Consider the following 21,931-nt stretch of genomic DNA (forward strand, 5'->3'; position numbering starts at 1 on the left):
AAAAATATACCAACATTTCAAACTTGTGAAAAAGGGGCACATTTTCCGGCCCCGCGCACCTTGCCACACTTATACTGCGGGAAACTTTTTCGTGATAAAATTAAGGAAACTCGACTTTTGCGTTGATAAGCGATCTGATAATTGCCAGCAAAGCACCAGCAATCGGCGGAGAAACAGCAGACCCAGCTGGATATAGAATATAGGACCGTGTTCACCTCCGCTCGCTTGCCTTGCAGTGGTAACCTTCTGACGTTCGCTTTGCAGTCGTCGTGGTGTTTTGTTATTGGGGCAAACATATTCCAAACGAGATTATAAATAGGCACGATGTGTGCCGTCGTGGTCGGGAGGATGCAAGTGCTAGAGCAGGTGACGCAGAGATTCTGAGGCTCTCCAGACCCAGGCCCCCGTTAAACCCGGGCGAAATCAACAAACTAGGTCGACATTTCGGGCAGAGGCTGAGGTGAGCATACATATTTTGGCTGCCCCTTCCCTTCAAACGAAATTATTTGTTAAATTATGAGTTGGCTGTTTCAATTAAGCTGCAGTCGCTGGTTTAAAAGAGCCAAATCGAGCGGACCACGGGCCCAAAGCGGAGTCAACAAAGAGGCGGCGAAGAGAAACGTCGAAATCCAAACCTACTAACTTACCAACGTTTCAACAGCACACGTTCAAAGTGAAGGTCAACGTCACAACGACTCGAGCGGCAAGTCTGGCGGCCGAAACCGAACGACAAAGCGATCCAGCGTCACCATCGTCGGCAGTCGTAGTATCCAGATAGCCAGCACCATGTCCGCCGCCGCCACCACCCCATCCGCAGCATCCTTGGCTCCTGGCCAGCGGCTGATGCTCACCTTCCTGGTGGCCCTCTGCATCTTGGTGGCATGCGTCCTCAGCACCGAAACCACCATGCCCACGCAAAACATGTCCCACAAGGAGCGGGCTGAGCTCAGGTATGTGAATCCCATCTGTGTGTGGCGAAAATACCTAGTGTCCTTAGAGTATAGATGTGAATCCTGATCAGCAAAACCAGGACAGTCCCCTTTTTCGTCTGTATTTGTATAAAAAAAATGTACACATTAGGATATTAAAAATTTAATTTGCAATAACCCATAGCTGTATTAGGGATGACCGGGTTAAATTAGCATAACACGATTTTATAATTGCAAATATGGTTGTTGTATACAAATTCAGGATTTTTGTGACTTTCATATAAATATATATATTTTTAATATAGCTGCTTGGGTGTATAAGTCTCAGGTTGTTGACCTTTTTTTTTAATATAATAAGCATATTATTATTAATCATTGAAATCCTTTAATTTAGTTTGCACGTTATCTGCATTTTTTACATAAATTTTGCTTTCAGGGAAGAGGCTCGCGATATGTTCTATCACGCATATAACGCCTACATGGAAAACGCCTACCCAGCCGACGAGCTGATGCCGCTCTCCTGCAAAGGACGTTATCGCGGAGTAACTCCCTCGCGTGGCGACATGGACGACATCCTCGGAAAGTGAGTCAAAATAAATTATTTTTCAGACGGAATATTTATATACTGTTTTAAGCTTCTCCATGACTTTGGTGGACACTCTGGACACCCTGGTGCTACTGGGAGATTTTACTGAGTTTGAACACGCCGTAAAGCTGGTTATCCGCGACGTTCAATTCGACAGCGACATTATTGTGTCGGTGTTCGAGACCAACATTCGAATGGTCGGTGGCCTGCTGTCCGCCCACATCCTGGCGGAGTATCTGCAGAAGCATGCGGACACGATGCACTGGTACAAGGGCGAGCTGCTGGAGTTGTCACGCGAGCTGGGCTACCGATTGCTTCCGGCGTTCAACACGTCAACAGGCATTCCGCATGCACGGGTAAATCTCCGTCTGGGCATGAAGGACCCAATGCTCAAGAAGTCCAGAGAGACGTGTACTGCGTGTGCAGGAACCATCCTACTGGAATTCGCAGCTCTGTCACGGCTCACTGGCGATCCCATATTCGAGGTGAGAGCTCACGCTGCCATGGACGCGCTGTGGAAGCTCAGACACCGGGGCTCCGACCTCATGGGCACAGTGCTCAATGTCCATTCCGGCGACTGGGTGCGTCGGGATTCCGGAGTCGGCGCCGGCATCGACAGTTACTATGAGTACCTGTTTAAGTCGTACGTCCTACTAGGCGACGACAAGTACCTGGCCCGCTTCAACCGCCATTACAACGCCGTGATGAAGTACGTCAGCGAGGGGCCCATGCTGTTGGACGTGCTAATGCATAGGCCGCACGCAAAATCCAAGAACTTCATGGATTCGCTACTGGCTTTCTGGCCGGGTCTGCAGGTGCTTTCAGGCGACCTCAAACCAGCCGTGCAGACGCACGAGATGCTCTACCAGGTATGTCTTGTCCATTCAATCAATAATTTATGAATTACAAACATATCTTATTTTATATTGCAGGTTATGCAAATGCACACCTTCATTCCAGAAGCTTTTACCGTGGACTTCCAAATACATTGGGGACAGCATCCCCTACGGCCCGAATTCATTGAGTCCACATACTTCCTGTACCGCGCCACTGGTGATCATCACTATCTTCAGGTTGGCAAGCGGGCTTTGAAAACTCTCCAGCAGTACGCCAAGGTCTCCTGCGGCTATGCGGCAGTCAACGATGTGCGAACTGGCAAGCACGAGGATCGGATGGACTCGTTTGTGCTCTCCGAGACAATTAAGTACCTGTTCCTCCTGTTCTCCGATCCCCAGGATCTGATCATCAACGTCGATGAGTTTGTCTTCACAACCGAAGCTCATTTGCTCCCGCTGTCTATTGCACAACTAGGGAATGCCACGTTTAGTAAGTATTTTCCTGGTGTACAACTAAGTTTATAGAGGGTCTAATAACTAGTTTTATTTGGACATATTCTATTTCATTATGATAAGTAAAATCAGTTTGTTGCTGCTTTAAAATCAATAAGTACCCTTATCTGTACTTTTTTCGTAAATAAGAGCACTTGGGGAGCTTAACAAGAAATATTTTATTTGCGCCATAAAAAAGCAATTTTTGAGCAAGTAATTTTTATCTTTTGAAGTTTGGATTGATAAGGTCATTCCTCTTAGAGCAATGGTCAAATGTGTTAATCGTTAGGGGAAAATATATACATAGGGGAACATCTTTTGATTGCACTCCTCAGAATTTTTGCCCTATTATTGTAAGAACCTTTTATTAATTCATTCTTTTTACAGGCTTTCGGCAGTCGGACGAACACAATGTACTCGACTTCATGCGCACCTGCCCCAGCTCAAATAAGCTTTTTCCTGAAAAGGTACGCAAACCACTGCGCAACTTCATATCGGGCTCGTGCCCGCGCACCACCGCAGGAAAGCGTCTCAGTGCTCTGGACTTTCAGGCAAGCAATGCAGATCATCTTCGAGCTGTTTACGACATGGGCATTACCATGGTTTCAATAGGCGACCGCAGCCAAGGCAAGGTGCGACTGTTTCATAGTTTCTATAATGTAAGTTTTTTTCTGTTCTGCTTTTTGGTTTCGTTTGCATTTCGTTTGACACTCTGAGTGGTAACCTTTGTACCACCTGTTTCCTGGTTCTTCCGCTTCCTCCTATTCCTTCTCCTCATCATCATCATCATACAGATCACCGAACAAAATTCAAAAAGTTTGATTTTATACAGGCCAAGAGCCACGAGGAGGGCGAAATGGGATTGCAATTTATGCAGGAGATGCTTGAGCTGACCAAAATGCAAAGCATAAATCAGCTGGCGCAACTGCAGGTTTGTTTATTGAATAATAAAGTGAATTATTCAAATAATTTTAATCACTCTCCTTTGCAGGCCGTGGCTTATGCCACCGACGAGAAGGCTCAGGACTGGATTGCCCTAATGGCCGGGCCATCGCACTTTAGCCCAGAGTTGATTGGCGACCAGTTCGTCGAGGGAAATGTGATGTTGGCCAAGCCGTTTCGGGCCTGTGACGAGAAGCTGGAGAATGCCGACGAGGCAAAGGGAAAGATCTTGGTGGCCGAGCGCGGCGATTGCACGTTCGTGAGCAAAGCACGACTTGCCCAGAAGGTGGGGGCTGTAGCGCTGATTGTCTGTGATAATGTACCGGGCTCTTCCGGCGAGACGCAGCCGATGTTCGCAATGTCCGGTGACGGCAAGGACGATGTGCTCATTCCGGTCGTCTTCATGTACAGCGTGGAGTTCGGCAAGCTGTCGGCGGTGATGCAGCGACGGAATCAGCCGCTGGGCGTTCGCGTCATGCAGATGGTGGAGTTCAAACGCTGGCAACTGGCCAAGGCGCAGAGGCAAAATCAAACAGTGGCGGCAACACAGAAGCCGGAGAAGGAGTTGTAGTGGACTGCTGCTGCTGGTGCGCCCTCAGCGTTTACTAGTGTTTTGGGGCTACTTACCTCCCTGAAATGGTTCTCGCCAAAATAGAGATATATTTTCTATATTCGTAACCTGTACAGTAAGCGAACTAAATTTGAAATTCTTGTACTTTATTAGACATGTAAGCACGATTTAAGGCCGCGAGTTTTTGAGCTCCTCAGTTTAGGGATCTTTGCATTTCGTGGTTGGTTCTCAGGCTAGCAATTGGCTTCCTAGTGGCAATATGATTACCGAATAGCATCCGATATCCACATTCGCGTTCATTCTGATTGTATATTTGGTCCACCTCACAATTTTTTAGACGGATTTTACTTTTTCGTGTAAGTAAAACTTGTGTATATAAAAAAGTTAGAAAATAGCAACTAAGGAAAAACTAATTAATGATTAATTTTAAGAAAAATTAGTTTATAATGTAGCGCGTCGGGTATGATCGACAACAGAGTAGTTGAAATTGTTTAGTTCTTATACAAAAAAAATAGTCTAAAATATACGACAAGTAATGAATGAAACCAAAACCATATTCTTTTTATTAAACTTGAAGTAACGAAGCAAACGCTGAAGAGAAGATGAACACAACAAATATAAATTTATCCAAGTAGAGGTATTTTATATGTCAGCCGTATTCTTTGGGTTGCTCCACACAGGCCCTATCGCTGAGAACTGTGAATTGTAGGTCCATGGTGTAGGTCAATTCACCGGCTGGCTGAAACCTAAATGTGTTTCTTGTCTCTGCCTCTGCTTCTGCTAGCTCCTTAACGTCCAGGATGGCCTTCTGTTTTAAATCAACCTTGTGAAATTCCCGTCTTCTTGTCCTCCATATGCTGCTTAATACGGAGAATCCTTCGCGCAACAGTACAGGTAATCCTATTGCCAACAGGATACTCCCCATGATGTCCAAATCCGATTCTGGTTGTGTGATTTCAGGTTCCAGCCTTGTGTCCAGTGCAAGGGCGGTGATGGGTTCACTTTCCATGATCGGTTTTTTATCATCCACATCCGCAGTACTCTCATCTGAGCACAGTTCAGATTCGTTTGTGTACACCTGGGCGTAGGGATTATATTTAAGAATTTCCAATGGTTCGGTCTTTAATGCTTTTTCGCTGGTTTCAAGGTCAATAAGTAAGGCGGGTGATCCCGAAATTAGACCCAAACTGTTTTTATGCACAGTTGCAAAAAGCCACGTTATAAAATGGAAAATGGTTGATAGATACATATCTGTGATATCACTAGGCGCAATATTTTAGGTTGGCTGACGTTACTGACAGAAATCGATCGCCTCCTTTGCATAAAATTATGTAGCGAAGACAGATTTCTGAAATGTGGAATCTTTTGTGCATAACCAAAAAGAGAGACATCGTATTTTTAAACATATTTCCTTTTAATGACATTAATTTCCTTCCATTTTGGTGTTTTCTTTGAACTAAAAATATGACACATCCACTGCTGCAGTTGATAGTAGTAAATATTTGAATTCATAATTAGGTCTATGATAACTTATGCTAGGGTTTTGTTTTTCTTTTAGAAAAAATAAAAAAGAACCAAGGAAACAAAAACACTTATTCAATGATAGCGCATAGCATATTAAAGGCTAAACGGGTGTGACTTACTTAAGACTTAGGGGAAATATCGATATTATTGAATGATAATGATGGTAAGGACTACAGGGTTTATAACGCAACCTATTATAGTTTCGAATATATTTGAACTACATGTTTTGGGCGGACAGCCAGAAGCATATTTTGGGTTCTGACAGTTTACAATAAAGGCGTTGTTCGTTTCGTGTCTTGTGGGTGATTTTCAACAAGGATTAGGGTGAGAAAACAAAAAACTGGCTCACTGGACTCTCTTCTTTCCAAGTTCACTGTTACATGTCTACACCAAGTGCTTCTGCTGGACAGCCAATTTCAACATGTGATTGGCGATGCTATCTACAGTCAGCGATTGCGGGGACATCTCTATCACCTGGGACTTGTGGCGGGCATAAAACCGCTGCGCTCCATTGCTTTGCGGCGCCAAATAGGTGAGCTGTCTCGGATCAGCGGCACTTATCCAGACCTCGTCGTTCAATGCAGACTTGATAATCAGATGGTCCCCGGTGTTAACGGCCTCCGTTGCTTCATCAAATTGCGGCGAAGGTAGGCGGTGTACCTGGAGCAAGCGGTGCGAGGGCGTGGCATGAGATAGCTCGCAGGCGATCACATGCACTTCACCCGGCTTGTTAAGCTCTTTAAGAAGCTGGTACAGCACCAGCATGCTGCTTTGGTCCATATCGAGACTGGGATAGTGCAAGGCGGCTAGGCACCTGCCCAGAGGACGGCCCAAATCGTAGTTCATCAGAGTGTCACCACTGCGATGGTCCCACACTGTGATTCGCGTCTGTCCATAGCCGATCAGACGGTCTTCGGAAAGGCACTCGATGTGACGCAGTTCGTGGCGCAGCTGCTTAAACTCCCGAATGGAAGCCAGCGTATCTAAAGTGGGTGTTAGCGAGTATTTGCAAATGCCCGAGCGCGGCTTGCCCATCACCAGTTCCTGCTGCCATGCCATAACAAAATATCGCGATTCCGCAATGGTTGTATATATGACATGAGACCACTCGCTAAGGGATGAACGAAGTGCTTAAATCAAGCTATTTTTAAGGACATTCTTTTGCGACTTACCAGTTGACAGCGTCCAAGTGCACAGAGTGCATCCGAGGCCGCAGTTCCTCCTCACAGAAGTAGTACACGTTCACGTGAAGCGATGTTAGTTTCACTTCTCGCTTGTGATGGTCTAGCGGCCTGCTTCGCATTTCGAGGTACACCGGCGTGGAGTTGTGCACGCAAATACGGCTGCCAAAGGGCGTAAAGATTTCCTTTTCTGTAATGAATCAAAAAGAATGATAAAAAGGTACGTGCAGTCACTCCCAAATCCACAACTTACCGCTAGTAAGGCGCCGCACTCTCCCCAGATACACCCATCGCGGTCCAACATCCTGCTCCTGCTCTGTGTCCTTGGAGTCGCGGGGATGTGGCTGATGGAGCTGTGGTGCGGGCGATTTTCTGGTACCATCGAAGAAGGGTTGCTGTCGCGGTTGATGCAGCACGTTGAACACTTTGGAGTACTTCCAGAAGGTTATACAGTTCTCCTGCAGCACAATGAGCTGTTCCAGTTCGTAGTACATGTACAAAACCTGACCATGCTTGGCGGAAAGTGGATTCGCTAGCGTCGAGGAACCCTCGCTGAGCCGCAGAAGGCCGCCAGGTGGAGTGGCCAGGACTGGGTCAGAAGGTTTTCCATTTCCAGCTTGTTGGCGGGGGCGACGGGGCTCCGAAACCATAGAATTTAATGGCGGGGATAAGGGCAAGGGCGGGTAAATAAGCACGGGCTGTGCATAAGGCGATTGAGCGGTGGAAGGGGAATGAACGTGGGTTAGGTCTGAAGCTTCTGCGGCAGCGGCGTCAACTGTATGCTTAGGGGGATCTATACGAGCTTGGGGTACTTCTCGTATCAACTCCGTCATTCTTAACACTGTGGCAGTGGGAACGGCGGCTGGAACGTCCTTGGGCACCGTTTCAAGATTAGCCGGCATTGATTTGGCACGCGCCCGTTTGGTGCGCTTAGTAAGGCGATTAACAGCTTTCGTTGCACTTGTCGTGACTGGGGGATTCTCCTTGATATTCTTCATCTTGCGGGGTGTGTTCGGCGGGGCCAATTGCTGCTGCTGCAGGCGATGCTGTTCGGGAAGACTTTTCTCTGCCGGTTCGGGTCTTTTTAAAGTTGCCCTTACATTCTTGGGCATTTGCACCCTTTTGGGACCTTGTGCTGTGCCGCCGCTTAGCCGTTTGGCTCGTCCCTGAGCCATTTCATCCGAAAGGGCGTAGCTCTTGAGCAAACTGACTTTGCGGTTCCGCAGTAGCTTTGAATTCAGGTGCGTGGTGGATCGGGTAACCAGATCGCGTACGCGTGCGTGCTTTCCTGAGCTGGGAGCTCCTACGGTAGTGCGTCGCCGCTGTGTGGCAGTTACAGCTTTGGTAACTCCATGGGTTTTCCTATGCTTGGGTGTTTTTGGAGACTCAGTTGCAATATTAGGTAGGGGTGCTGGATATGGTAAATCTTTAGCTGGACTAGTCTTCGGAAGACTTGTCCTTAACGATCCAGATGTCACTGCGGAAGGACGCGGTGCTCTTACATCACCAAAACCCTCGACAAAGTGGGTGGGTGGCGGTGAGATGCGAGACTCGTGTCTGCACGGCGATGGTGTCTGTGGCGGTGCATTGTTGGTAGCCTTGATGATGTAAATTGATGGCTTGGTCTCGCGCGCCTGGCGCAAGCGTTGCTGCATGCTCTCCAGCAGCTTGGATTGAGCAGGAGCGGCTGCATCATAGATCTTAGCGAAGGCCGCCTCAACGGCGAGAACGCGTTCATGCTCAGGCTCCTTGTTTTCTACTTGTTCCTTGTGATCATCGTACTTCTTGGGAGATATTTGATGTTGCTCTTTCTGCACTTTGGGTGACTGGCACATCTCTCTCTCCTTTGAGGACCTTTCCGACCCTAGTAGCTTGCGGGATCTGGGTCGTTCTTGCTCTGTGGGGGATTTGAGCGCCGGCCGATCTCCCTCTTTCCGGAAATAGTCGTAAAAGTGATTTAACTGGCGCTGATGCTCTGCAGGCAACTGTTTGTTGAAACTCATCTCATCATCCACTACTGGAGCGGATTCAGCTATCTGAGGTGGCGAGGATTCTTCCTTATCGGTGCTAAGCTCACTGCTGGTGGTCAGTGGTATCTTCCTGTCCTTATCCTGCTGCCGTTCTCTCTCCCGCCTCTTGCCACGCACATCGCTACGCATCCTATCCAGCTGTTGTTGGGGTCGCACCCGCAGAGATCGGCGGGCCACTGTGCTGTTGGCCAGCTCCCTCATGGCAGTAGCCACTGCATTGGCCGTGGCCAGTTCAGTGAGACCCAAATAGTTGCAGAACTCCTGCTGCTCGTAGAACATACTGTCGTTGGGGCAGCTACCGTAGGGTCCCTGATCTGCGGCCATTTGCGTCTCTGAAAATAGGAGTTTGACTTAGGTAAGTAAATAAATACAAATATTCAAACTGGACGACTTTTTTAAATATTTAGAAATTTTATGGTAATAAGGTTTTTAAAACATAATAATTTAAATAATTTCGTTTGGGCAAAGTCCTACCTTGGGGCGCCAGTGGCAGTTCTGGGTAGTGATACATCTGTGGCTGCTGCAGCATTTTGTGCTCCAGAAACTGCTGCTGTTGCATTTGCACCTGCTGACGCATAGCATCCAGAACAGCGTTGGCCAATTGTCGGTCCTCTGAAGGTCTGTGATCGCTTGATATTGGCTGCGTAATATCAACAGTTCCTTCCGGAGCAGTGGCGCAGGGTTGAGCATTGGAAACAGATGTATCCAAGTGCTCTGCTGATGACCCCGCTGTTGGTGCAACTGCGCTGCCTTCCAAATCAGTGGTAGACGTTTTCTTGGTGAGGTTATGCTGCCCAGAGGTTTGGCTCTCAGTGTTCTTTAAATCAGGCACATCTGGTTGCACAACCCCTTCTTCCTCTGGTTGTTGGTCCACTTCCAGTTCCTCCTCTGGAATTAACGTGGTGACCGAGGCGTTATCCATGCCCACCACCTCGTAGCAATCGTCGTCGTCGTCGTCCAGCACAATTGTCTCCTCGGTGGGCAGGATTTGCAGATAGCGGCGATGCACAGGCCGCTCTGCCGACTGGGAGCTGGCTTGCTCCTGAGTCGATTCGTCAGAGGTCTGCATGATCTCGCGGCTGACCTTCTCCATGTTGCGGGCCAGTGTCTCGCGGAATTCGATAAAGTTGTGCTGCTTAAGTGGAGCCGTAACAGCCTCGTACTGGTCGAAGGCGGCCTCAAAGCTCTCCACGTCCTCGACGGCCGCCCACTCCCCGTTGGTCGCCGTCTCCCAACTGGAGACCTTCTCGGCGGGACTCATTTGAGGTTGAGCCTGGCAGATGCTGGCCAGTCTCCGATCCATAGCCTCTCCATGAAGTGTATTCTTCATCAATGGCGGATACTTTCGCTTTAGCGGCGCCACTTTGGATGGGGAGTGGCCGCCGGTTAACTCGTCATCAAAGTCGTAGTTATAGCTGGCATTGGGCATGGAGGAGGAGCTGACTGGGAACTCCGTAGGACTGCTGTGTTCGCGGGGAAACTTCCTGAACAGGTTATTCGGTGGCGGCTCTTGCCCTTCCAGAACGCTGATGTCAATAGGATGAACTGGTGTTTGCTGCATGATGCCGTCTTCGTCTTCTTCATCGTCGTGGTCCTCTAATTCGTGATCATAAACCTGACAGATGTCTGGACGTTCCTCCTCCATCGGCGTGTCGTCTAAGAATGTGGCGTTTTCGTTTTCCTCGGGCGCCTCGTCCTCAACCAATTCCTGGTGCACTAATGGCTGTTCTAGCGCTGCGTCACTGAGGTACACATTGTTTTCAGCCGCTACACGTGCCTCATCCTCACCCAAATCTTCCACCACCTCCTCGATGTAGGCAGTCCCATTGAGGCACTCATTCGCAGCATTTTCCTCAGGCAGAAGTCCCAGTAATGCTCCAGCTCCGTTTCCTGCCATCAAGATGGCCCTGGCGAACTCCTGCTCGCAGGCCACTCCTTGTGTAGCCACTATGATTTCACAGCAGTGCTCCTCTGCCAGCACGACCATATTCTCCCCATCGACAGTCTCGTAGATCACACACTGCTCTCCGTCCTCGGCGATCTCAAGTTCATGTTCAGCCTCATCGTTCTCGTGCGGCACCATGGCGAACTGGTCCATGTTGCCGTTGGTCAGCAGGACTCCGGGACTGTTGACTACACCCTGCATTAGACTAATGCCCGGATCCTGGACAGCTTCTGGCGAGTCTGAAAATCAAGGATAGGAGAGAGGGTTAGCCTTGTCAGCAACATGTATATAATAGAAGAAATGTAATTCTTTATATATCTCTGTGATAATATAGCGCATTTGCCTATTGGAAGATGTAAAATTAAATTTTTCCTTTGACAACAGGAGTTGACATTCACTGGTTTTGCGTGTAATTCTAGATAAGCAAGGTACAATTAGCTCCCTATTAATGGCTCAACCCACCATTGATCTCGATAACCTCGTGGCTGTTGCAGGCACGCTTGGCCGGAGTGCAGGTTGTCCATTCCGGAGCTGGTGCCGCCTCCTCCGGGGCCATTACGTGCCGGCACAGACCGTAGATGAAGCGTTCGCCCTGGGTGACAAAACTGGGGGACGGGTGCTCCTCCGCCCAGCCCTTGAAGCCACTGCCACTTGAGATAAGGCTGTGTATGTCCGAATCGTCGGAGATCACGTGCATCATGCTGTCCACGGCGGGATCCAGCTCCGCTCCCGTCTCACGTGGCTGTGAGCCGGATGCGGTGTGGTCCTCGAGGCGCTGCCGATCCTCAGCCACGCCCGTTCCGGCGGCTGGAGCCTCGATCGCCTCCGCATCCACCTCGTCGCCTTCCAGCGGCGAGTAGCAATTCAGCAGGTGCTCCTCCGCCGTCACGTAGGCCATCTGACTGGCTTCTCTCCTGGACATCGCGTTGGCTCGCGGAATGGGATTAGGATTACCTAGCCCTCGTCGATTCGTGTAGCAATTGTGGTAGGATTTCTTCTGAATTTAGCACGTGAAATTTAAAAAATATACTTGATGCTGTCTACAAAACAATGCCCGAACTGACTGCGGCCGTGCATGATTACATTATCGTGGCCTAGTAGGTTTGCTTTGATTATTTATTTAAAGTACTTTTGCGTGCTTTGCGTTGTATATTTCTATTTGGTAGGCTTATTTTTTTTTTGATTAGCTGCTTTTTGTGGGACCGTGGTAATTATCTGGCAAATATACCACTTTGTGCAAGAAATGCCATAAAAATACCAAAGGGATTCATTAAAAAAAGAACCACTGGTTCTCAATGGTCCAGTTAAATTTTGAAAAACTGGGCTCAACGCTGTTACAAGATTAATTGTGTAAGTTTTTATTAAAATTGGGCCAATATCTTTGGAATAAACTGGTCAAGTATAGCTTACCGATGAAAACATTATTATTAGAATACGCTGGTACATAGACAATTGTTAAATTGACTGTACTTCTGAAAAGAAGCGACCTACGATGGCGTTTATCCCATTAGGATCTTTATATTTTATAGTTCATTAAGAATTTTCTAGATCAAAGTTGGCGGCAAGAACAATTGCTTGGAAAAAACCCTTTAAAAACGTTATTTGCTAATTTCTTCCAGCATATAATAATATATTAACTTTTTAAAAACATTTCAAAGTTTTAAATAATAAAAACCGCATTACGATGGTATTTTTTATGTTTTTCCAAGAAATTGGTCTTTTCGCTAATTTAAAAAAAAACAATAGATTGGACCTCCACTTCAAGGGTGTCCTCAATCAGCTGTTGTCGTGTAGAAAATCAGCGATGGTTGGTATTCATCGTTATAAGGCCCATGGGATATTTCGTCATGTCCTCTACGGTCACTCTGCTCTCACGGTATTTGGAATGGAATTGGGAGAAAAGAAATGATAGAATCAAAAAAAGGCAACCCAAGTACACCGCACTTACACGCCGAAGAAGTTCCCATGCGCCCGCGCGCTGATAACGCCAGTCTGAGAATCTGAGAATCTGAGTCCGATTCAAATCCGAAAACTGAGTAGCTCGGGAAATGGGTGTAAATATATAGCGGGCGTCGTCGTCGTAGCTCAGAACAAATAACACACAGCTCTCGAAGCGTGAACGTCGTCGTTGTCGAGTTTCCGCCTTGAAAAATCTCAAACAAAACATAAAAATAAACGCCTTTGATTTCGCCTCTCTCTCGCTCGTCTCATGTGCGTCTGTTAGTGTCGAGAACCGGGTTCTAAATTAAAGATTGGAAAATTCAATAAGTCAGCGATGGAGGACAAGCGGGCAAATGGCGATGCAAGCGCCTGCAATGGGCACTCCAAGGAGAAGGATGCGGATGTTCGCGTTTGGTGCGACGGATGGTGAGTCATGGTTTCTTGGGGAACACTCTGCGATTGGATGACCAAGAACCAGGGTTATATCTAACGGTTAAGGCTGCCATTGCGTCACGTCACTCGTTACTCGGCGGCAAAGGTACCGTGAGTCAAAGCAGAACAATTCCACGACGGTCCCATCGATTTCATACCAAATAAAATACTCGTAATCAGGCGGCCGATAAACTAAACCCCATTTCGCGGCGTGCTAAGAAGTATTCAGGGTTTCTCAATTGATTAGCGATTTTTGTTAAACTGTGGAACTGCTATGATCGTCTTAGTTCCCGCTCTAATAGGCACCCATTGCCGTCCGGCTAAAATGACTCTCAGGTTCAAGGTCTCTGCGTACCGAAATATCCACACTCTCTTGTTGACCGAACATTTCGCGCTTTATTTGCATACTGTACTATTTATTTTAATCTGACTAAATCTACGAATTATTGATGTCGCACTAAATGATGCACTTATACTAATAAATAAGAAATCTGGTTTGCATTTTCCGTTGAAATTATTCACCATCAAAACAAATATTTTTGAATATTAACGGTTATCACTTGATTCTTGCTAAATAATTTCTGCTTTAATTCAGAGTACCGAATGTAACTGAAATATATTAGCATATTGAATTGTGGGACAGCCGGGAAATTTGTGAACTGTAATCAACCCTAATTATTCGATCGCCGTATATCATGTTTTTGGTACATATAATGTATATATTTGGGACGTCTATACATACATATGTACATATATCCATTGACGCACTTTTGCGTTTTCGGTGACCATCAAGTTGTTCTATAAGCATTGCGCCTTTCCCACAATCATTTGATTTCGTGCAATGCATCTGAGACAACCGGTTTATCTTTATCGGGAATGACGCATTAGACGGCGATATGGATGGATGGCCTACCATAACAAGTTTGTCTGCTCTATCAGACGACTGAAATTTCCTTAATTGTGGCTTCCGCCAACCGTTTTAGAAGTAAAAATAAAAATACATCTATTGTTTATGTTCACCCGCTCTCTCTCTCTCTCTCTTTTGCTTTGTATTCCCACTCAGCAATTAAACAATGGCCCACGCCCAACAAACAAAAATATAATCATCGTACGATTCTCTGTATATACCCGCGTGTGCGCTATATGTTCTAGCTAACCCACTGTATAGGGACTGATTTCCTTCCTTCATTTCTTTACGTGGCCTTTGTTGACTGTGGTTGCCCGCCGGGCGTCCCAAAACATCACGTGATTCAGGCCTGCGCATGCCCCGCAGATGCCGCACAACCAAACCCATACCCATTTTGCAGCACCATCACTGCCAATGCCTCGCCATTGACCCACAATACTGTCGTCATCGTCTGGCGGTTTTTTTATGTGCTGAATTTAATTGGCATTTCGCTGGGCTTCCCCTACCCTGAATTATTGCAATGAACCTACTTGTTTTAGGAGGTTATTTAAATTAAAACTGCTAAACTGTAAGCCTCTGCATATAAGCGCTTCTTGAAAATTGCTTTAATCTTGATCAGCATCACTACATGGAGCAGTCACTCTAACCATCTCAGATTGTTTGTACATCCGCTTGTCTTTAAAAACAAAAATATTTTGAAATCGTAGGAATAAATGGAATAAAATGCGCATTTTGAATGACAAAGTTACGACTCACCAAGTTATTTAAAAAATAATTTATGCATGATATATACAGTTTACATACCCTTTCAAATAAAATGAAAGATAATATATAGTATGCCAGGCAGTGTAAACTAGCTTATGATTAATAATATTTAAAATATTATTTTATTTTTGAATGACTTGTCACCTAATTAAAGGCTTTAAATATAGCCATTAAATAGGATCCAAGCATTAGCCATTTCCGGGTATTTTTTGGCAATCTATTCTCCCTTAGCCTCGTTGTCAATAGGTCACAATGTGGAAGTCCTCCGCCGTACCCGTACTCAAACCAGATTAAATCAACTGAAATTCCACATCAGCTGCTCTCCGGCAAAAACAAAAAGTATAAACAACATTTCTGTGGAATCTGCCCAATAACCCAGCAGATGGGACGCACATGTAGGACCTGGACCCAAATATTCTAATCAGCAGAGATTGATCATTGACGCAAGTACAAGTGCTCGGATCGTCTTCTCCTTTCCACCAAAGTCAATGAACCTGGACTGTCAGCAAGTTGAAAAACAAATGAATGGGGACTCGTAATATATTGTAAGAGAGTTGGGGTCTACGGTCTACCCCTCGATGTCAAGACTAGCCTGGGGTCCGTTGCCAGAGAACAAATTCTATGGAGAATCGCGTGATATTTTTTAATCAGCAAACGGGCGTCGGCGTTTTGCTGTCGCTTGTGTCGCTGCTTTTTTGCTACTCAATTGATTAAGCGGCCCCTGGGTCTGTTCTACATATAGAGTACAATGCTATATATATATGTGCGAAAATATAGTATGTTCGGCACAGATTTCATACTGCTGCAAAAATCTCCGGGAGCAAAGGTTTCGATTCGATTAATGAATGGCCCACGTTTTTACTAGCTGCTTTCTGGGCTCCGGTTTGTTACTATCGCACAAATTAAGGGACTCGCTTGCATAATCCATGGCTTATTTTTAGGTCTGTACCAGGTTGATTCGTAGGTGGATTTTAGATGGCCGATAGACATACTATTTAGGGGGTGACAATTATAATTCCAACATTGTTTCAGTTAATCTTTAGTAGAAAACATTTTTCTTTGGAACTTGCTTATCTAAAGTGGGTGTTGTACTTTTCATAGTTTCCGCCCACCTATTTCCAATTTCGCTCTCCACCCACTCGATAAGAAAGGAGCAGACGGACCGATAATGGTGACGTTTTTATTTCTTATCAAACGCATATTAGTAAAGTGGTTACGGTTTGCATCATATGTTTAAGAGTTTTGTTTAAAGCCCATTACGTGAATCATAATGCTGTTAAAAGAAGTTTATTCGAAAACCCGAATATTAAGAATTTATGAAACTTAAACCGCTATCTTTGTTTTGTATTCTTATTAATAGTAATAACGTTAAAACAAATGTGGAATATTAACAGGTTAATGGCTTATTTGATTGGCGATTGACTTATAAATAGGAATCAATTTGTATAGCAATCAATCTTCCGTTGCGACAGAAACAATTCTTATAAATTATTGCCATTTAATTATTCTCCATTGGGAACTGCAATAAATGAAAAATCGTTTTGACCATGTCCAAAATTGCGATTATTTGGAGTGCTAAAATTCCGATGGGCAGTAAATACTTTCATAATGGGTGTTAAATGCAATTTGAGCTGCGTCTCACGTCTCCCAGATGTTATCGCTTTCCCAAGCCAAACAAAAACCAGGCCAGGGCACGTGTGCCTATAACCATATAGCTTAGAATCGGCAGAGAATGTAAACAACCTGAATGACGCTATTTGCGAATATGTGGCCACTGAAAAGCTGACGTAGCGCCGTTCATAATTGCAATTAGAATTGCAAAACGCCCAGCAACAACATTACATTTCATATCTGCCGCTTAGGTTGCTTCATCTCTCAACATTGCTTTTTGCTTTTGGCGTACCTACTCTGATGATCGGGTCCAAAGATCAATCTTTACCAACGCTTCGCAAAAGTGGAGCACGTAAACCGCCTGGGGATAGCCACCAGTCGGTCAGCTACTGGTCATTAAAAGCACTCGACTACACATCATTGACGCGCTTCGCCAGCGGTTTATGTAAATTATGTAAATGACTTTGCTTGAAAGAGTTTATTGCTGTCTGGTCCGGGTCATAGGAGGTAGTACTCAGGCAAAGGTTTTACCGGGAGCTACCTGGTTTCCACCATTAACTAATTATCAGGATTCCAGCTAACCGTAAAAAAATGCTTACCTTAAATTTCTTTCGTATTGGATGGAACCGTCACTTGCTGTGCCCTCAATTTAGGAGATTTTCCATTGTACATTCCAAGCGATAATTATTTTTTGAACAAGGCACGGCTTTAAACAGCGCTTATCTTGCTAAATTTAGGAAATATATGCCATTTTCTGAGTCATATTCGCTGAAACAAGGTCGTTTTCATCAGCTAAACGTCAAGGTCAATGGTGCATGCTGACTGCTCTTATTAGAAATGGTTCAACTTCCCCGGATGGGAGAACACATTTCCGGTGGCAACAACCCCGGTCATGTATCGATAAGGTCAACAAATTAACCTTGTTTTTGGCACGCTTTTGATAAAAAACCTTTGTATCTATTGGCATCATCTAACAACACTAGTAATTTTCCATATTGTTCTTTGTTAAAAACCTTTGTATCCGTTATGTTCGTCAATTTTAGTAATTATATTTCCTATCTTCTCGAACAGCTATGATATGGTTCACTTTGGACATGCCAACTCCCTGCGACAAGCCAAAGCACTTGGCGATAAAGTAATTGTGGGAATTCACACAGATGAGGAGATCACCAAGCACAAGGGACCACCTGTCTTCACCGAGGAGGAGCGCGTCAAGATGGTCAAGGGCATCAAATGGGTGGACGAGGTGGTGCTCGGTGCTCCTTACGTGACCACATTGGAGGTGCTCGACCAGAACAACTGTGATTTCTGTGTTCACGGCGGTAGGTACAATTACTCCTCATATTTGGATAAGTTATTTAAATGTTTTTTCTTGCAGATGATATTACAATGACAGCCGAAGGAGTGGACACATATCATTTGGTCAAGTCGGCCAATCGCTATAAGTGAGTATCCAAGATTTTCCAGGTAGTAGGCAATTCGAAAGGCCCACTTGATATACCTTTTTTTTGCCAGCTGCCTAATGACTACAGCAATTTTTCAATAATTAAAATTTAATTTTTACTTGCAGGGAAGTAAAACGTACTGCCGGAGTTTCGACCACCGACCTTGTGGGTCGCATGTTGCTCCTGACACGCAACCACTTCCGCCAAGGATCTGCAGAATATGATATCGAAAAAGAAGGTATAGAGCTTCAGCTTATTTCAAAGTTTCATTTTAATGTTCCTAAGTCACAGCGAGCACAATTCCTGTTTTGTGCGCCATTAATAGTTTTTATTTCTTAGTATCTAATAATTAACAAATACTAACTTTAATTATAAGATAATTTTTCTTGCACTCTCGCTGTCTTTCATCTCTTTCTGTTGATCTCGTATATTGCTCTTGCATGCCGTGCATAAAACTAAAGTCGATCAATCAGTTCTAAGTATGAACAATATAATGTAAACATAGTTTGTACTGGGCCACGCACGCTTAGTTTACTCTTTTACTTTACTTGATTCGTTTTCGAGCGTTTAACCTTTGATTTGCCATAGTTGAACGTCAATAACTCCTTGGTTTATGTTGCTCTCTACAACTTTACTATTTCTCTTCTTTTTATTTCTATGTACGCACTGTTTACCACTAACCAAAATATAATATAATGTATGAAACCTATGAAAAATATGCTAAAACCTCAATATGCCAAATGCCTTGTGCGTGTGCGCGCCCGCGAAATGAATCCAAAATGCCAAACCCAACGCCAACCTGCAATCAAAATATCCAAATCCGAATCCAAATCGAAATCAAATCCTAAACGTAAATTTCGCTCTTTAATTAATACACACCTGCTCATTTGTCTACGTTGCTTTACACTACGAATACGAAAAACAGTGACAATTTTAAAACGACAAATAAAATCCCATCCAGGTTCCTCGAACATGGGTCAAGATTCGGCAGCCAAAAGTCCATGGACCGGTTGCAGTCAGTTCTTGCCAACAACCCAAAAGATCATACAGTTCAGCGATGGAAAGTCACCGAATCCAGGAGATAAGATTGTAAGTTGAATGCTAGTTGCTTTAAATGTATATAAAACTGACCATAAATATGTGATTTTAAGGTATATGTTGCTGGTGCCTTCGATCTGTTCCATGTGGGTCACCTGGACTTTCTGGAAAAGGCGAGAAAACTGGGCGACTACCTCATTGTCGGCCTGCACACAGATCCCGTGGTCAACTCCTACAAGGGCAGCAACTACCCAATTATGAATCTGCACGAGCGGGTGCTCAGCGTTTTGGCCTGCAAGGTAATATATTCAAGTGAAAATATATCAATTGTGCCTCTTCCTAATACTAATCTTCTCCTGCACAGTTTGTCAACGAAGTTGTGATTGGGGCTCCCTACTGCGTCACTGAGGAGCTGCTCGAACACTTCAAAATCGATGTTGTCTGCCACGGACGCACACCCATTGCGCTGGAGAATGGCAAGATCGATCCGTATGCCGTGCCCAAGACAAGAGCCATCTTCGAGCTGATCGATTCCGGCAACGAGATGACCACCGAGCGGATCGTGGAGCGCATTATCTCTCACCGACTTGAATATGAGCGTCGCAACCAGGCCAAAGAAAAAAAGGAAATCGAGGCCTTCGAGGCCCTCCAACGCCAAAAGCAAACCCAAAAGGCGGGCTAGCCGGAACCTGATTCCGGCTACTCACACTAGACAGATGTTTTATATGTTTTAGTTGCATTCTTTTAGTTTGTTTTGTTCAGTTCTATCGTCTATCGTCTCTTCTGTGGCGCTTTTTTTATGTTGCGTTAAAGGCGATGCGACGTTGCCCGAGATGCCGTGCAGCCACAAAGTTTGTAAAAAGGCCCGGACCCAGCGTACCGCTCGCTCGTTTTCTAGTACAATTTATGAATAGCTGCGGGTCGCACAGGCGGCTCTTAACAAGCCTTAATGATATACATATATATATTTGTAATACCTTAATATAGCATATTTAAAATCTAAATTTTATGTATGTAAGCTCAAAATTTGTAAATTCTACTTGTATGTTGTAAGTGTTGTGAAACAAACTCCCCAAGTCATGATTGAAATGAGACTTTACAAAATTGTACGAAATATATGTAAGGCGAATAGCAAAGATAAAACTGACATGTTATCCAAACGGTTCGCAAGTAAGCGCCTTGTATGAATTGTATATATATAAAGCAATGTAACGCAAGTAGGATGTCCGGATAAGGAAATAGCTGCTTTTATCAAATGTAATCTCCGATACTTTGTCCTTATTTATTAATGCATATAATTAGTGCAAGTTCAAGTTTTATGTTTCAATGTTTAATCTTAGACTTAAATACATGGCCAAAAATAATGCAATCTCCAATTTGTTTTTATTTAATTAAATTCTGGCCTCGCTGACTACCTTTAGTTCGACAGTTAGCATCTGCTGCCAAACATCCAGATCCATTAATTGTCGCAGATCCTCGAAGCTGATGAGGATCACATTGCTGTCTGTCTTGATGAACTCGCTGCAGTGTTGGTTCGCCGTCCACGGCAGGATGGGACGCGCCTTGATCTGCTTGGAGTAGTAGCGTGGCGATTTGGCCGGCTGGACCAGCAGACGCAATGTGATGGCCACTCCCTGCAACGGAGTTGTCACCCAGATGGCCAACACCTCGTGCTTGACTCGCTTCTTTTCCCACAGCACCGAGTGTGAGGTGCGGCAGCCGAAGATCATGAGGGCGCTGTGCTGGGAGAAGTGGCGGTATTCCGCCGGCAAATGGGTGTTCCGGTGGCATTTGAGGGGATTGAGGCCTGTGCGCCGGTAACCATAGACGCCCAGCAGCGTGTTGACATCACGTTCCATACTGCTAATGTGGCAGGTTAGGGATACCTTCTTGCCCATCTCTAGCTCGAAGAACGGAACTCCCAGGCCAGGCAGATGGTCGCTCAAATAGTGGCCCAACAAAGCGCTGGGCTCTACGGAGCAGTGGCATCCATGGCATGGACAAGCCACCAGGCGCATCCGGGCCCATGGCGAATCGTTTGACGGGTTTACAAACAGTGGATTCCTTCTGCTGCTGGGCGGCTCGGTCAGCGAACCAAAGCCCTTCAATTGGAACAGCTGCTCATCGGAAGAAGAGGCCACCGACACAGGCAGCCGGCAGTTGGAGAAGTGCTTTGTGTACAGCAGACTTTGCATTTCATGAAGGCGCTGCTTCCGCTTCTGTTGCCGTTTTTGACTCCGAGACATCGCATCGGTTGGAGCAGCTAGAGGAGCCTTAGGGGTACTCCTGGCCTGGATGGTTCCGGAGGAGGAAGGTGCAGACATGTTTCTTGATTATCAGGCTATTCACACGACATAATTTTGATGCGGACCTAAAAACTGACACTGACAAATTTCAAAATACTACTATTTTAAAAAAGTTCTGCTTAATATACTATAGAGTAACTACTCCAAGTTAGTTACCATAATTTTCTAATTCTAAATTTATTATTCAGTTGGGCCGAAATCCCGGCGGTACTGCAATACCGGGCCAACCCGCGACAGAGGTGGAGCAAGCTCCTAGCACTCCGTCTGATTCCAAAAATCAGTTTAACATTTGTTGTCCTCCAATGGAGGAACTATCAGATGTTAAGCTGATAAGAACAGATACTACACTTTGATCTTAGCCATAAGGCCGAGAAGCGATAACTAGAAACGGGAAATTGACAGGGTCTCCATGAGCAAATGGCTAGAACCATTTGGGAATTATAGGGATGC

The 21,931-nt window shown here is 45.4% G+C and overlaps 4 protein-coding genes and 1 non-coding gene across 10 annotated transcripts; 2 read left to right on the forward strand and 3 right to left on the reverse strand.

Annotated features, from left to right (window-relative positions):
* The first annotated feature begins 41 nt into the window (after positions 1-41).
* Edem2 (ER degradation enhancer, mannosidase alpha-like 2) lies at positions 42-4,907 on the forward strand. 4 transcript variants are annotated; one of them, XM_017080765.4, is made up of 8 exons: positions 42-460; positions 540-950; positions 1,366-1,512; positions 1,565-2,384; positions 2,448-2,841; positions 3,231-3,475; positions 3,676-3,774; positions 3,835-4,907. In XM_017080765.4, exons 2-8 carry the CDS (start codon positions 787-789, stop codon positions 4,354-4,356), a joined length of 2,391 nt encoding a protein of 796 aa, XP_016936254.3. In that variant the 5' UTR covers positions 42-460; positions 540-786; the 3' UTR covers positions 4,357-4,907. The 4 variants fall into 4 exon arrangements, with proteins under 4 accessions (XP_016936254.3, XP_065724977.2, XP_016936249.3 ...); XM_065868905.2 differs by having other exon boundaries at positions 43-460; positions 522-950; positions 3,231-3,502; XM_017080760.4 differs by having other exon boundaries at positions 43-460; positions 3,231-3,502.
* Positions 4,908-5,749: 842 nt separating this feature from the next.
* Positions 5,750-12,227, reverse strand: LOC108020887 (uncharacterized). Its single transcript, XM_017089290.4, has 5 exons — positions 11,499-12,227; positions 9,566-11,275; positions 7,315-9,423; positions 7,053-7,251; positions 5,750-6,991 (listed from the first exon to the last, which is right to left on the reverse strand). Exons 1-5 carry the CDS (start codon positions 11,956-11,958, stop codon positions 6,265-6,267), a joined length of 5,205 nt encoding a protein of 1,734 aa, XP_016944779.3. The 5' UTR covers positions 11,959-12,227; the 3' UTR covers positions 5,750-6,264.
* A 697-nt stretch (positions 12,228-12,924) lies between these two features.
* On the forward strand, positions 12,925-20,544 carry Pect (phosphoethanolamine cytidylyltransferase). Of its 3 annotated transcripts, none has more exons than XM_017089374.4 (7): positions 12,925-13,403; positions 17,764-18,014; positions 18,071-18,137; positions 18,263-18,375; positions 19,063-19,226; positions 19,289-19,474; positions 19,540-20,544. In XM_017089374.4, exons 1-7 carry the CDS (start codon positions 13,312-13,314, stop codon positions 19,855-19,857), a joined length of 1,191 nt encoding a protein of 396 aa, XP_016944863.1. In that variant the 5' UTR covers positions 12,925-13,311; the 3' UTR covers positions 19,858-20,544. The 3 variants fall into 3 exon arrangements, with proteins under 3 accessions (XP_016944863.1, XP_065724979.1, XP_016944864.1); XM_065868907.2 differs by having other exon boundaries at positions 12,926-13,403; positions 19,120-19,226; XM_017089375.4 differs by having other exon boundaries at positions 12,929-13,403; positions 19,099-19,226.
* Positions 19,895-21,876, reverse strand: LOC108020941 (uncharacterized). Its single transcript, XM_017089377.4, has one exon. It carries the CDS (start codon positions 21,497-21,499, stop codon positions 20,567-20,569), a length of 933 nt encoding a protein of 310 aa, XP_016944866.3. The 5' UTR covers positions 21,500-21,876; the 3' UTR covers positions 19,895-20,566.
* LOC118876862 (U2 spliceosomal RNA) lies at positions 21,665-21,860 on the reverse strand. The gene has a single exon (XR_005013801.1). It is a non-coding gene; the product is annotated as a U2 spliceosomal RNA (small nuclear RNA).
* Positions 21,877-21,931: the final 55 nt, after the last annotated feature.

Source organism: Drosophila suzukii, chromosome 2L (genome assembly GCF_043229965.1).
Source record: "Drosophila suzukii chromosome 2L, CBGP_Dsuzu_IsoJpt1.0, whole genome shotgun sequence".
In the NCBI taxonomy this organism is placed as follows: domain Eukaryota; kingdom Metazoa; phylum Arthropoda; class Insecta; order Diptera; family Drosophilidae; genus Drosophila; species Drosophila suzukii.